Source organism: Ascaphus truei, chromosome 2, assembly GCF_040206685.1.
Source record: "Ascaphus truei isolate aAscTru1 chromosome 2, aAscTru1.hap1, whole genome shotgun sequence".
NCBI lineage: Eukaryota > Metazoa > Chordata > Amphibia > Anura > Ascaphidae > Ascaphus > Ascaphus truei.
In genome coordinates, this window is record NC_134484.1 from 470,570,672 (window position 1) to 470,583,143 (window position 12,472).

The window sequence follows — 12,472 nt, forward strand, 5'->3', positions numbered from 1 at the left end:
AACGGTGGTCATAATGTCATTTTTTTTGTGCAGCCCTCAATACAACAGATTGTATTTCATTTCGTATATTCAATTTTTTAACAGGGTCCATACCCTTCATATGAGGAAGAAGGGTTTTGAAAAAATCTAAGTCCTCGTCGGATTTTGCAGTAAACACATTTTTTATCATTTCCAACTTCTTCCCCTCCAGAGGAATCACTTGGCTTGTACATTCTGAAGAGGGCCTTTTTTGTGGTTGCGGCTCGGTGGATATCGCACTATCGCACAACGAATTCTCGACTTTCGTTAGAGCCAAAGATGTTCCCAAATTTGCTTCTCTTTTACATGATGTGTATAGCAGATTCGATTCCGCCAGTGTCGGCAGAATTTGATCTTTCAGGAACAACATACTTTGGAAGAATCTCCAGGGCGCAGAATGTTTACGCCCGCGAGTTCCCGCTTTTCTTGGGCGCGGAGGTTTCGGTCTTTTGAGTTCTCTCCCGAAAGTATGTCTCAAAATCTTCCATTTTTTTTTCGCAACGTCGCCTTAAAAAAAAATAGTGCAACACACACATTAACATCACATGGTAAAGCTATTAGCATGATACATTTTTCTAATACAATTGTGTGCATCGGGCGAAGCCTTCTGCAATGAAACATTATACACTATTTTAACATATCGTGGCCATATTCTGAAAATATACATTTCACTCTATGAAGGCAATAGCACAAGCCTTGCACCATTTAACAAACAATTTCAGCTTATAGTACAAGCAGCAATTCAACATTACCACTACAATAGGCTATGGCACAAGCATTCTACCAGTACACATTTACACTACTTCCAACTTATTACAATAATATACTTACTGGTAATGGAGAATATATCTCCAACTTCTTGCCATAATTTCTCATGGATGAATCGGTTGTGGTACGCTCTAGTGCGCTGATTCCACAACGGTTCTCTTCTGTACACTTCCGAAATCATACGCTCAATGCTTGAATTATCCATTCTATATTCTGGAAGAACAAGAACAAAATAGTGCAGATGAGTTTTCAATATTACAAACATTTGTCCTTCTGTATATCAGTATATGTATCTGTATAGAAGATGGTGAACCAGGTGGCGCCTAAAATGATGTGTGAGGAGGCTGCTTGGAATACTGAATTGTTTCACACACTATATAAACACACGTGAAAGATTTCTCCCCTGTATGTTTCCTCTGGTGTTTGCGGAGGGTGTCCCGAAGAAGGAATTGTTTCCCACACTCTGTACATGTGAACGGTTTCTCCCCTGTGTGAGTCCTGTGGTGTTTGCGGAGGGTGCCCTTTTCCCTGAATTGTTTCCCACACTCTGTACATGTGAAAGGTTTCTCGCTTGTGTGAATCCTCGTGTGTGTAAGGAGGTCGTGCTTCTGTAAAAAGTTTTCCCCACATTCTGTACATGTGTGAGGTTTCTCCACTGTGTGAATATTCAGGTGTTCGAGGAGGTGGTGCTTCTGTGAAAAGATTTTACCACACTCTGCACATGTAAAATGTTTCTCCCATGTATGAACCCTCTGGTGACTGCGGAAGTATCCAATACTATTGAATTCTTTCCAACACTCTGTACATGTGAAACGTTTTTTCCCTGTATGAAGCCTCTGGTGATTGAGGAGGCAGTTCCTAGTTCTTAACTGTTTCCCACACTCTGCACATGTGAAAGGTTTCTCCCCTGTATGAATCCTCTGGTCCTTGAGGAGGCTGCTCTTAGTAGTTAACTGTTTCCTACACTCTGTACAATTAAAAGGATTCTCCTCTGAGTGAATACTCTGGTGTGAAAGGAGTTTTTCCTTCAGTGAAATAGGTCTCCTACAGTTTTTACAGGTAAAGGGTTGGACACAAAGGTGTGAGGCAAGGTTCCTATCCAGTGAGAAGCTTTATCCACCCTCAAAGCAGACAAGCTGTTGAGCACCATGGCTTCTTCTTGAATCTCTCTCATATGTTTTGCTTGACTCATACTTGGAGTCAGTCTGTGCTGTGTTCTGTACAAGACCTGTATATTCACCATGATACGCCACTGGATCCCTCTGCATGTCCAACATGCGAAAGTATTCATTGTTTTTTGACACTCTTGGGAGGCGGGGAGCCAGACAGCTTCTGGACATGTCAGAGCTCCAGTTCTGCTCCTCATTCAGGCCGTTCTCTAACAGAAGTAAACACAAATACAGAATGAAAACATTGTGCAATCTGTACATCACAATGATTAAAAGCAAGTTACTAATAAACAATACTGTGCATAATTTACTTTACCACTACTTAATTAACAAAAAAAGTTCTCTTTACTGTACACCTAGGACTTTAAAATTGTAGCCTCTAGTAAATGGATGTCCTTCAATCTTCTAATATATGCCGTTTAAATTAGCAACTCAAGAGAAGATCTACAACTAACAACGACAAGAAAACATGATATCCCTTCCAGGCTATCTATATATCTCTCTATATACAGGTATGTGATCTGTCCCCAAACTGGGAACTGTCAATGTTATTTACATGCAAAAAGTCATTCTCACACTGGATAAATAATATGCTGCAACTTTTGGCCAGTTCCAAAGAAAAAAAAAAATATATATATATATATATATATATATATAGTGTTCGACAAACCTATACATTTGCACGACAAACCTATACATTTGCTCGCCCCGGGCGAGTGGATTTAACATCGTGGCGAGCTCCTATTGGCCCAAGCAGCACACGTGTGGTACTAGGTGGCGAGTAGATTTTTTTGTTCGGCGAGTAGATTTTTTGGTGATTTGTCGACCACTCTATCTATATATATATATAGATAGATAGATATCGAGATAAAATATATAGAGATATAGATATATAGATAGATATAGAGATAGATTGATAGATATAGAGATATAGATATACATGTAGCAGGCACAGGTCTTTGTCCCGTGGAGCTTACAATCTGTGTTTTTGGTGCCTGAGGCACAGTGAGATAAAGTGACTTGCTCAAGGTCACAAGGAACTGACACCAGGAATTGAACCAGGTTACCCTGATTCAAACTCAGTGCCAGTCAGTGTCTTTACTCACGGAGCCGCTTCTTCTCCCTATGGCCTATGAAGGGATATTGAGACCCTGGGATACTACATTTCCCCACACAATCATTGTCTTCCATGAGTGCAACCTATAAGAGATTTTTTTGGGCTGATTTCTCTCAATTAACCATTTACTTATTTTTGTACCGATATCCCAATGTTTAGTAAAAAAAAACTCTGTAATCTTAGGTGCCATTTTAATAAACTGACTAATGAGTTGTACATATTCCTCCTCTATTTGGCTAATAGACCACGAGATCCCGAAGATGAGCGTTTTTGTCTCTCTACAGCAGTATCAATAATGTTCAGTTATATTGTCTCTCTCTATAATATATATATATATATATTATTATATAATTTATATAGATTATAGATTATATATATATTATAGAGAGAGACAATATAACTGAACATTATTGATACTGCTGTAGAGAGACAAAAACGCTCATCTTCGGGATCTCGTGGTCTATTAGCCAAATAGAGGAGGAATATGTACAACTCATTAGTCAGTTTATTAAAATGGCACCTAAGATTACAGAGTTTTTTTTTACTAAACATTGGGATATCGGTACAAAAATAAGTAAATGGTTAATTGAGAGAAATCAGCCCAAAAAAATCTCTTATAGGTTGCACTCATGGAAGACAATGATTGTGTGGGGAAATGTAGTATCCCAGGGTCTCAATATCCCTTCATAGGCCATAGGGAGAAGGAGCGGCTCCGTGAGTAAAGACACTGACTGGCACTGAGTTTGAATCAGGGTAACCTGGTTCAATTCCTGGTGTCAGTTCCTTGTGACCTTGAGCAAGTCACTTTATCTCACTGTGCCTCAGGCACCAAAAACACAGATTGTAAGCTCCACGGGACAAAGACCTGTGCCTGCTACATGTATATCTATATCTCTATATCTATCTATCTATCTATCTATCTCTATATCTATCTATATATCTATATATTTTATCTCGATATCTATCTATATATATAGATATAGATATCTATATAGCAATTCAATATGAATAATAATTGTTTGTTCTTGTATAGCGCTGCTAGTTTTACGTAGCGCTTTACAGAGACATATGTGTGTTATTTATGGTCTGTTGCAGGATTGATGATTATATGAATTTCTCGACTATTTATTATTAATTTATTAATTGTTTTGCAATAGGCGCTGTCTACCAATACAATTTTTTGATATAGATACAAACACACACCATTTGGTCATAAAAAGGGAGTATATGGATGTGAGGGTATATATACATAATGTGAAGATAAAACACATGGTGGTGCGGGAGCTAGTAGAGGGGGCAAGTGGGTCCACAAATTATGCCCAGTTGTAAGGAAATGGAAAACGCACCTCAAGGGGTTAATAATTGCTAGATCACACGTAGCCACTTAAGGTACAATCAACCTATATTAGGAATAAAAGCATATCCTATCATCTCATATAGTGTTAGTGTTAATATTTCATTTAGGACAACTATATCTCAGTTAAGGTGAACAAATGTAGGGTGTATCACAACAAGACACACATTGACACTTATCAAATGTTCGCTGTGAATTTACACAGTAAGTGTACGCAAAGCAACATTGTTGCTAAAGGTATCACATATCACAAGAACAGAGGAACATCCCTGTAATGTGTCACAGGATTCCCCTTTCATAGTGTCTGTACCACAATAAAATAATATAAATCCGAGTATCAGGTTAGGTACCAATGTTTAAGAAGGCTTGGTATATTTAACCATGTATCAACTGTCATGTAGCCAACAGCGTGTTTAGCCTTAATAAAAGTGCCTGATCTCAATAGAGATTAGTTTCCATTGATGTGATCCTCAACATAATAAGGTCCAGCATTATTCAGGACTGTCAGGTATTATAGGGTTAAGTATGGCAAGTCCCACATAGAACTATAGTGCGCCTCTATTATCTGCAGTGTTTCTATGTCAGTCTGTACATTGCAGCATATAGCTGAACCAGCATCCATAAAACACAGAGCGCATAATACTCAATATTCATGAAATTCTCTCGCCATACAACCAGAGTTCAGTTGTACGGCTCTTAGCACCGCAACTCCACCATCAGCGTCACCGTCGTGACGTCATCTAAAACTGACAGACCGTTTCACGCACTTCTACGGGGGGGGGGGGGAGGAGAACATTAGAAAAGTACAACAATATTTCAGTTTTTTCCAAATGTGTTCCAGCCCATCCACTGATCTTCAGATCCACAACTGCATTTCCAACATTATACTCAATGGAGAGCGACAAATTGATCAAACTCTGCTGCATGTGGCTTATTGCACAGCACCTCAGCCCTGGGGACTAAGTCACCATTAAAGCTGCAATTCAAGCAATATCCTACACGTGTTTTTTTTGTTTTTTTTTAATAAATCAGTTCTGCGCCATGAGAAAATACTTGTAGCATTTAAAAATAAAAAAAATGTTTTAAAAGATATTTTTAATGTTTCTAACATAGAAAGCATTTCCAAAGTGACAGCCCCTTCCCCTTCTCTCTAGCAGTGAACCAATTGTATCTAGTAACTGCCCAGTCAATCATAGTCCAGGAACTACATTCCCCACAATGCTATGCAAGAACTGAATTAAAATAGCCCCGAGCAAGCGATCGATTACAGGAGAATGGATCGATCTGCAGCTTAGCTAATCACTTGGTCAGTGTGCAGATTGTATTGATGCACATATTGAAGGGGGAAAAAATATACATATATATTTTAAAAACGGAGCTTGAACTGCAGCTTTAACTCTCTATATTTGCTAAATGTTACCATGCTACTTGTAACAAATATATAAAGGGGGTTATAGTAGCGCCAACCATAAAGGGATGTAAATATTCAGTCCCGCACACAGTGAAGTCCTGCTGCCAGAGTTCTTAGAGGTGATTCACCAACCTCCAAACAGTATCAGTAATAGAAAAAAAAAAGGATATTCTCCGGCACGTGGTTCCATTCAAAAGTAAAAAAATAATAAGTAAAATAAGAGATTGAAAACTCACAAACAGCCAACGATATAAAGCATTGAGAGGGAATGCATGCATTTTATACTTATTGTTTAATAAATGGTGTTACACTATATTTTCTCTCTCTCCCTCTTATACTTTGAGGAACCATCAGGAACTTTTCTCCCATCCCTCCTAAGGAGCTACTTTTTAATGTGAGTGTATTTCCTGCATGAACTAATCAAGTTATATTTTGCTTCACTTTGACCACTCCTCATTGTGTTTTTTTTTTTCTCTTTTATTTTACGTGTCCTGGAATCACGAGTGGAACCACGCGCCGGAGAATCTCCTTTTTTTTCCTCCTACTTGTAACAAGATACCATCAGTCAATGCAAAAGGATGTTGAGGTACTCACCACCGACAGTAAATGTAATAGTTTCACACTTTACTGGGGTCGGATGTTCCCCAGTGTTTGGCTCTCTCTCTGACTTAATTTCTAACCTCTCCGGCACAATCATTGGAAAACCTGCCAACAAGAAAAGGAAAAGCCATCCTGTGAAGCTGGGAGTGGGGGCTCTTCTTGTGATATCCCTACACAGAAATACTTTATACTGATTCCTGAGGGGTGATGTGATTGGTTTGATTTTTTTATTAACCCTTTGAGTGCCGAGAGTGGTTTTTCACCCATGATTACCGGTCACCGCGTGTGCGTGCGCTTACAAAGCGCGATGGCATGTAGGGAAGGCGCGGAGTCACATGGCTGACCGTCAACCAATGATAGCACAGATCGTTGTAACCAATGAGAGGCAAGTACTTTTAAACCAATGACATCCACTGAAAATTAAGAGACCAATGTAATGAGAATGGAAAGCTTACCAGTATGAGGGTAACCCAACCCCCTCCACACACGGGGTAGTGACATGTGCCACGGGGCACGGGGTAGTGATATGTGCCACGGGACACAGCGTAGCCACCAATACATTATATTGACATTGCTACATCTCAAATAAAGAGATGAGTTCAAAGCACCCCACTATTGGCACTCATTACCATTATTAACAATTAGATTCTCCTTTTAGCCAATAGCCAGACACCTATCAGGGAAATGTTGAGCAGCAAAAACCAAAAAGTTTTATTACAAATATAATTACACATTAAATGGTTAAAAATGGTAAAATTCCCCTCGGAGGAGTGGTGGAGAGAAATAGGGTATTGTTACTGATACAGTAGTCAGAACAATCACCCTATTACCCCGGCGGTTATTGTATCAGGCGGTGCCTACTATTTATTGTCAGTAGGAGTGTTAATACACTTGATTGCAGATCGGTATTAGTTAATAGGCTACATAGCAATAAAATGTTGTCACAGAATAGCTTTTACCAGAACATGGGTTTCCCCTGTTGGGATAGATATTTCCCAGGATTTACCAAAGAATCCCTGCTATAAAGTTGTGCCACATTAGATACAAATCAGCAGCTCATGCTCATCAGAGACTGCTCCATAGTATGGATATATCTGAGTGTATACACCCTAAACCAGCAAACAGAGTGTACACTTGTAGGCAGAGTAAAGACTGTCAATATGGGTTCTAAAGTCTATCATTTACCATATGTTCATAATAGAGGATAAATCAGCCATACACCAATAAATAATTCCTGCCACACAGTGGCGCCTCTGTCAGTTACAGAGTACAAATTATATTTGTAATAAAACTTTTTGGTTTTTGCTGCTCACTATTTCCCTGATAGGTGTCTGGCTATTGGCTAAAAGGAGAATCTAATTGTTAATAATGGTAATGAGTGCCAATAGTGGGGTGCTTTGAACTCGTCTCTTTTAGGTTCCCTCTGTACTATCATTTACCTCGCTTGCACCTACCTTTATACTCAGGACACAGAACATATATAGGTGAGCAGTCATATCTATTGATTTTTGTACATCTCAAATAAAACAAATATTTAAGAAACGGTAATGTTATAACACTGTTGAACCTAATTAGATGTATCCCCATAATCACTGGCACAAGAACCGACTTACTCACCACTCACTCACTCACTCCTCGGTATGTACAATAGAGCCTGATCCCGGACACGGTGTCCACCGGGGGCAGCATTGCTTCTGGATGCCTGGAGGCATCACCTGCTGCTGCTGACCAGATTCAGCAGTACCCCCTGCCACGCGCCTCATGCCAACCATGCCATCCTTCAGCAGCTCCCCGAGCGCCAGGCACAGGCAGCTGCTGCAGGACACCCGCACCAGGACACTCTGCCATCCCGATATATATATTACATCAGCGTAGGCAGGTCATAATAATAATAAAACTATTCATTCAAAGTACTTAAAAAAAATAATAATACTCAAGTCCTAGATTAACAAAATAATGAATACGCCTTTATAGAAAACTGTATTACCACAACAACAACAAAAATGTGAATGTATTGTTTAAAGTATCTGTTAGGTAAAATCTAGCAAAAAAAAAAATTAAAAAGAGAAAACAAAAATGATCTGTTCTTAATAATGGTATTTAAAGCAAAAAATAAATAAATATTGGGATAATAAATGATTGAAAAAGTCAGACGGTGCGATTTCTTTTTTGCGATCTCCGGCACGGTGTTATGTGAACACGGTGATCATATCATTTTGCTGGTTGACGTCTTCGGCTGCGGTCCCAGTGACAGCCACAGCGCACGCAAGCACCGGCCCCCCAGTCACTCAGGGCCGACTACATGCGTCGGCGCATTCAGCAGCCGCGCTGTACTGCAAGATTCCACACACAAAAAAAGAACTTGCGACGGAGCCGTGGCCACGCCCCCGCCGGCGGTTCAGCCAATGAGGGCGAACCAGCCGCGTGAGGTCATGGCCACGCCCGCAAACCCCCCCGCCACGCCCTCTCCCGTCTCAACTTCTCCCTCCCAGGACTGCGTGTGCAGCGCTGTGCACGTGCCGCCCCCCCCCCCGCCGGGCGCGTGTGCACTGGGACCGCAGCCCAAGTGTCAGGGAGATCAGTCCTGGCAGCCTCTGTGTAAATCTTGTCTTTGCTCCCCCTGCTCTTCTGTGGACGCGCGTCCCATCGCGACCCCTAGATCACAGCTGAAACTGGGGAAGGCGCCGCCAGGCGCTCCCACGCACAAGTGCACGCAGTGACGTGGCCGCAGCCCTAGACAAATCACACGTGTTCAAAAGTGTAGCTTATAATTCTATGTCGTCATTTTTTCCCCCCGAAAATTGCAAACATATCAATGCATTTTATAAACAAACTGAATAAAGAAAAGTGAGGGTGTCCGGGTACTTACCCCCAACAGGAAATGAATCTATTTCACTCTTTATTGTGGTCAGATTATCCTCAGTGTCGGCCTCTTCTGTCTCTGACTTAATCTCTAACCTCTCCAACACAACCACTGGGAAACCTGGCAAAGAGAAAAGGAAAATCCATCATGTAAAGCTGGGAGTGCGGGCTCTTCTTGTGATATCACCTCCTCTGATATAATATAATACAATACATGTCGTACAGAAATGTTACAAGCCCATCTGACAGCAAATGTATTGGAGCTGAAGACATATCCTACCTGCTGGTATTCAATACATTGCCACCCAATTGTTTCAGTGTATAATGTACCTTTAGCTACAGTATAAAGATGGGTATGCTGGGTTTACGCTTTCCCCCGTGAAAGTCCCCATAAGGTTTATAAACAACTAGAAAAGATTTGTTTAAATGTTGGAAGACCAATTTGGAGATGAATGGGTTAATTAAGAGCAAAATCAAATCAACCTATTAACTAAATGAAGAATAGCAGAGGGTATATACAAGGCATCCCCTGCGATAGTCCAACATGAGACTTCTGACGAAGCTGTGAGCGAAATGTGTCGAGTCTATGATCGAGTGCTTGACAGCAGGATGAGCGAGCGGCACCGAGCCAGGAAGCATGCAACCTAAAGTGGTGCAGGTGATCCGAGGACGACGCTGAACACTTCCAAGGTGGCGGTGAGATCTCTCGAGCCAGGAACCAACTCTCACAGATGTCTCCATTGATTTTCACATGGTTTTTTTTGTATCAATCTTTTTTTTTTTTATTAGGTTTGGCAGAGAATCACAGTTCCGAGAGGCAACCTTTCATTTTCCATTACATTGGAAAAGAGAAGGACGGAAAGGAGAGAAAAGAGAAGAGCGGAAGAGGGAAGGATGGGGGAAAAGAGGGGAGGTTGGGTGGGAAAAAATATGGGGGGGGGAGGGATGGGGAGGGGAGGGGACTACCCCACCCTCCTCTGGTCAGCATATCCTGAGAACCCATCTCTGTCTGCTCATCCTTCCCCCTTCCGACTCAGCTTTGGGGATCAGACTGATTCTACTATTCTTATTTTGGGGAATTTTTAATCTTTCGGCCATAACACCCAAACCTTATAAAAGCGGCCTAACGATTGGTTCCATTGGGCTGAGAGTTCCTCCATAAGTTTCACATTATTTACTCTTTTAATCACTGCGCGTTTAGAGGGAGGGTTTACATTTTCCCCGCTGCTGCAATAGAGCGCCGCTGTGAATATAAAAGAGATCAGTTTTCCCATAGGAGCCTGGAGGCCGTCAACCGGTTAAGCCAACAAATAGGTCAAAGTGTCTACTGGTATCCTCCGTTCTGTGACTTCGAACACCATATTTTGTATCATGGCCCAGCATGTTTGTATACGCGGGCATGTCCACCAAATGTGTGCCATGTCCCCCCTCAAACTGCATCTCTCCAGCAGAGATCTGGGAGACCGGGAAGATGTGGCTCAGTCTACTCGGGGTTGTACAGATTGATGTTTTAGCTGCCGATTCCCAGATATCCCTCCAATCGTCGTTATCCATTTCTATATTGAGGTCTTCAGCCCATTTCAGCATATAAGTGTGGGATTTGGAAGTTGCGCAAGCTGCTAGTTCCGCATATATTCTCGAGATTAATCCTCTCTTGTATGCACCTTCCTTGCATATTTTTTTTACATTTTGGGAGGTCTGTAAATTTTGGGATATCGTTGCAGGAAATGTCTCATCCTGGAAATAACTGAAAAAATGCAGATCCTGTCTTTGGGTTTTTTGTTTCAATTCTTGAAGCGGGAGGATCTTCCCCCTTTCTATTAGGTCTTTTGCCACTAAGATATCCATTTTCCTTAGTTGCTCCACATATTTTTGGGAACATCCCGGGGGGGAACCTAGGATTGTTTTTAATTGGAACGAGTAGGGAAGGGTACGTGGAAAGAGAATATCTTTTTCTGCTTTTAGACCAGATCTCCCATGTGCATCTCATCGATCCTAGCTTAAAATCTTCCTGTCGGACCTTCTCCCTCCGAGCAGTTCCAGAGTTTTGCCGCCAGGGAGGGGGAGCCCGCATAGTTCGACTCGATCACCAACCAGCAGCATGTTGCTGGGTCACTGTTCCACATTACTACTTGTTTTAAGAGGGCTGTTTGATTAATATTTGAGGATATCTGGGGCCCCCATGCCTCCGCCTGTTCTTATTGCTAGCATTACCGACCTTGCCACTCTTGGCTTTTTATTGTTCCATATAAATTGGAAAAACCTATTTTGGATGTATTTTAGCTCCCAGTGTGGGACTTTGTCAGGAGTGTCTGAAAGAGGTACAGTAATCTGGGAAGGATATTCATTTTTACTGCCGCTATTCTGCCAAGCCAGGAAATCTGGTAACCATCCCACATCTGCAGGTCTTTTTTGATAGTTTCAAATAAGGGAGGAATATTATTTTTGTATAGAGCCTGGTATGTGCTTGTTATCTGGATTCCCAAATATTTTATATAAGTGTATTTCTCCATTTACAGTTAAAGTTTGCTTGCAACAGTTTAATTTCCAGGTCTGGTAGAGTTAGGTTTAGGGCCTCCGATTTATCATTGTTGATTTTGTATCCTGAGACTTTTCCGAATTGTTCTAATTGATGTTGCAAATTTGGTAGAGATATCAGCGGGTTAGCCAATGACAGAATTATATCGTCAGCGAATAGTGAGATTTTATAATTTATTTCGCCTATCTAAATTCCCTGAATATTTAGATCTTCCCTAATTGTAGCCGCTAGGGGCTCGATAGATACGTGAAGAGAAGGGGAGTGTCACGGGAGACTCCTGTGGCGGGTAGGATCTCGGTGGCCGGAACAGCAGGAACGTAGTAGGGGCCACAATCAGAGGTCCGAGGCAGGCGGCAGATAGCAAAGTCGGGTAACAAGCAGGGTTACGAGGCAGGCGGCAGGTAGCGAAGTCGGGTGACAAGCAGGGGTCCGAGGCAGGCGGCAGAGAGCGCAGTCAGGTAACAAGCAGAGGTCGGCAATGAGGAGACTGGAACAGGACAGGGGGGCAGGAACAGGTCTGGGAGCAGGGGCTGAGAACGGGGAGCAGGGACTGAGACCAGGGAACAAACAGGGATAAGCCAGATTACCAGCAAGGGCCTTTACTGCGAACAGAATCAAATACAGGTACAGGAAC

The 12,472-nt window shown here is 41.7% G+C and overlaps 1 protein-coding gene across 6 annotated transcripts in view; it reads right to left on the minus strand.

The window, feature by feature from the left end:
* Positions 1 to 12,472, minus strand: part of LOC142488368 (uncharacterized) — a 56,870-nt gene continuing 44,398 nt past the window's right edge. For 5 of the 6 annotated variants that reach the window (XM_075588811.1, XM_075588808.1, XM_075588809.1 and 2 more), the window contains 5 exons: positions 9,307 to 9,420; positions 6,432 to 6,542; positions 2,027 to 2,164; positions 850 to 999; positions 1 to 525 (listed from right to left, as the gene is read on the minus strand). In XM_075588811.1, coding sequence (XP_075444926.1) covers positions 17 to 525; positions 850 to 999; positions 2,027 to 2,164; positions 6,432 to 6,542; positions 9,307 to 9,420 — 1,022 coding nt within the window. In that variant the 3' untranslated portion in view covers positions 1 to 16. The remainder of the gene's footprint in view (positions 526 to 849; positions 1,000 to 2,026; positions 2,165 to 6,431; positions 6,543 to 9,306; positions 9,421 to 12,472) is intronic. The other variant, XM_075588813.1, reaches the window with a different exon arrangement.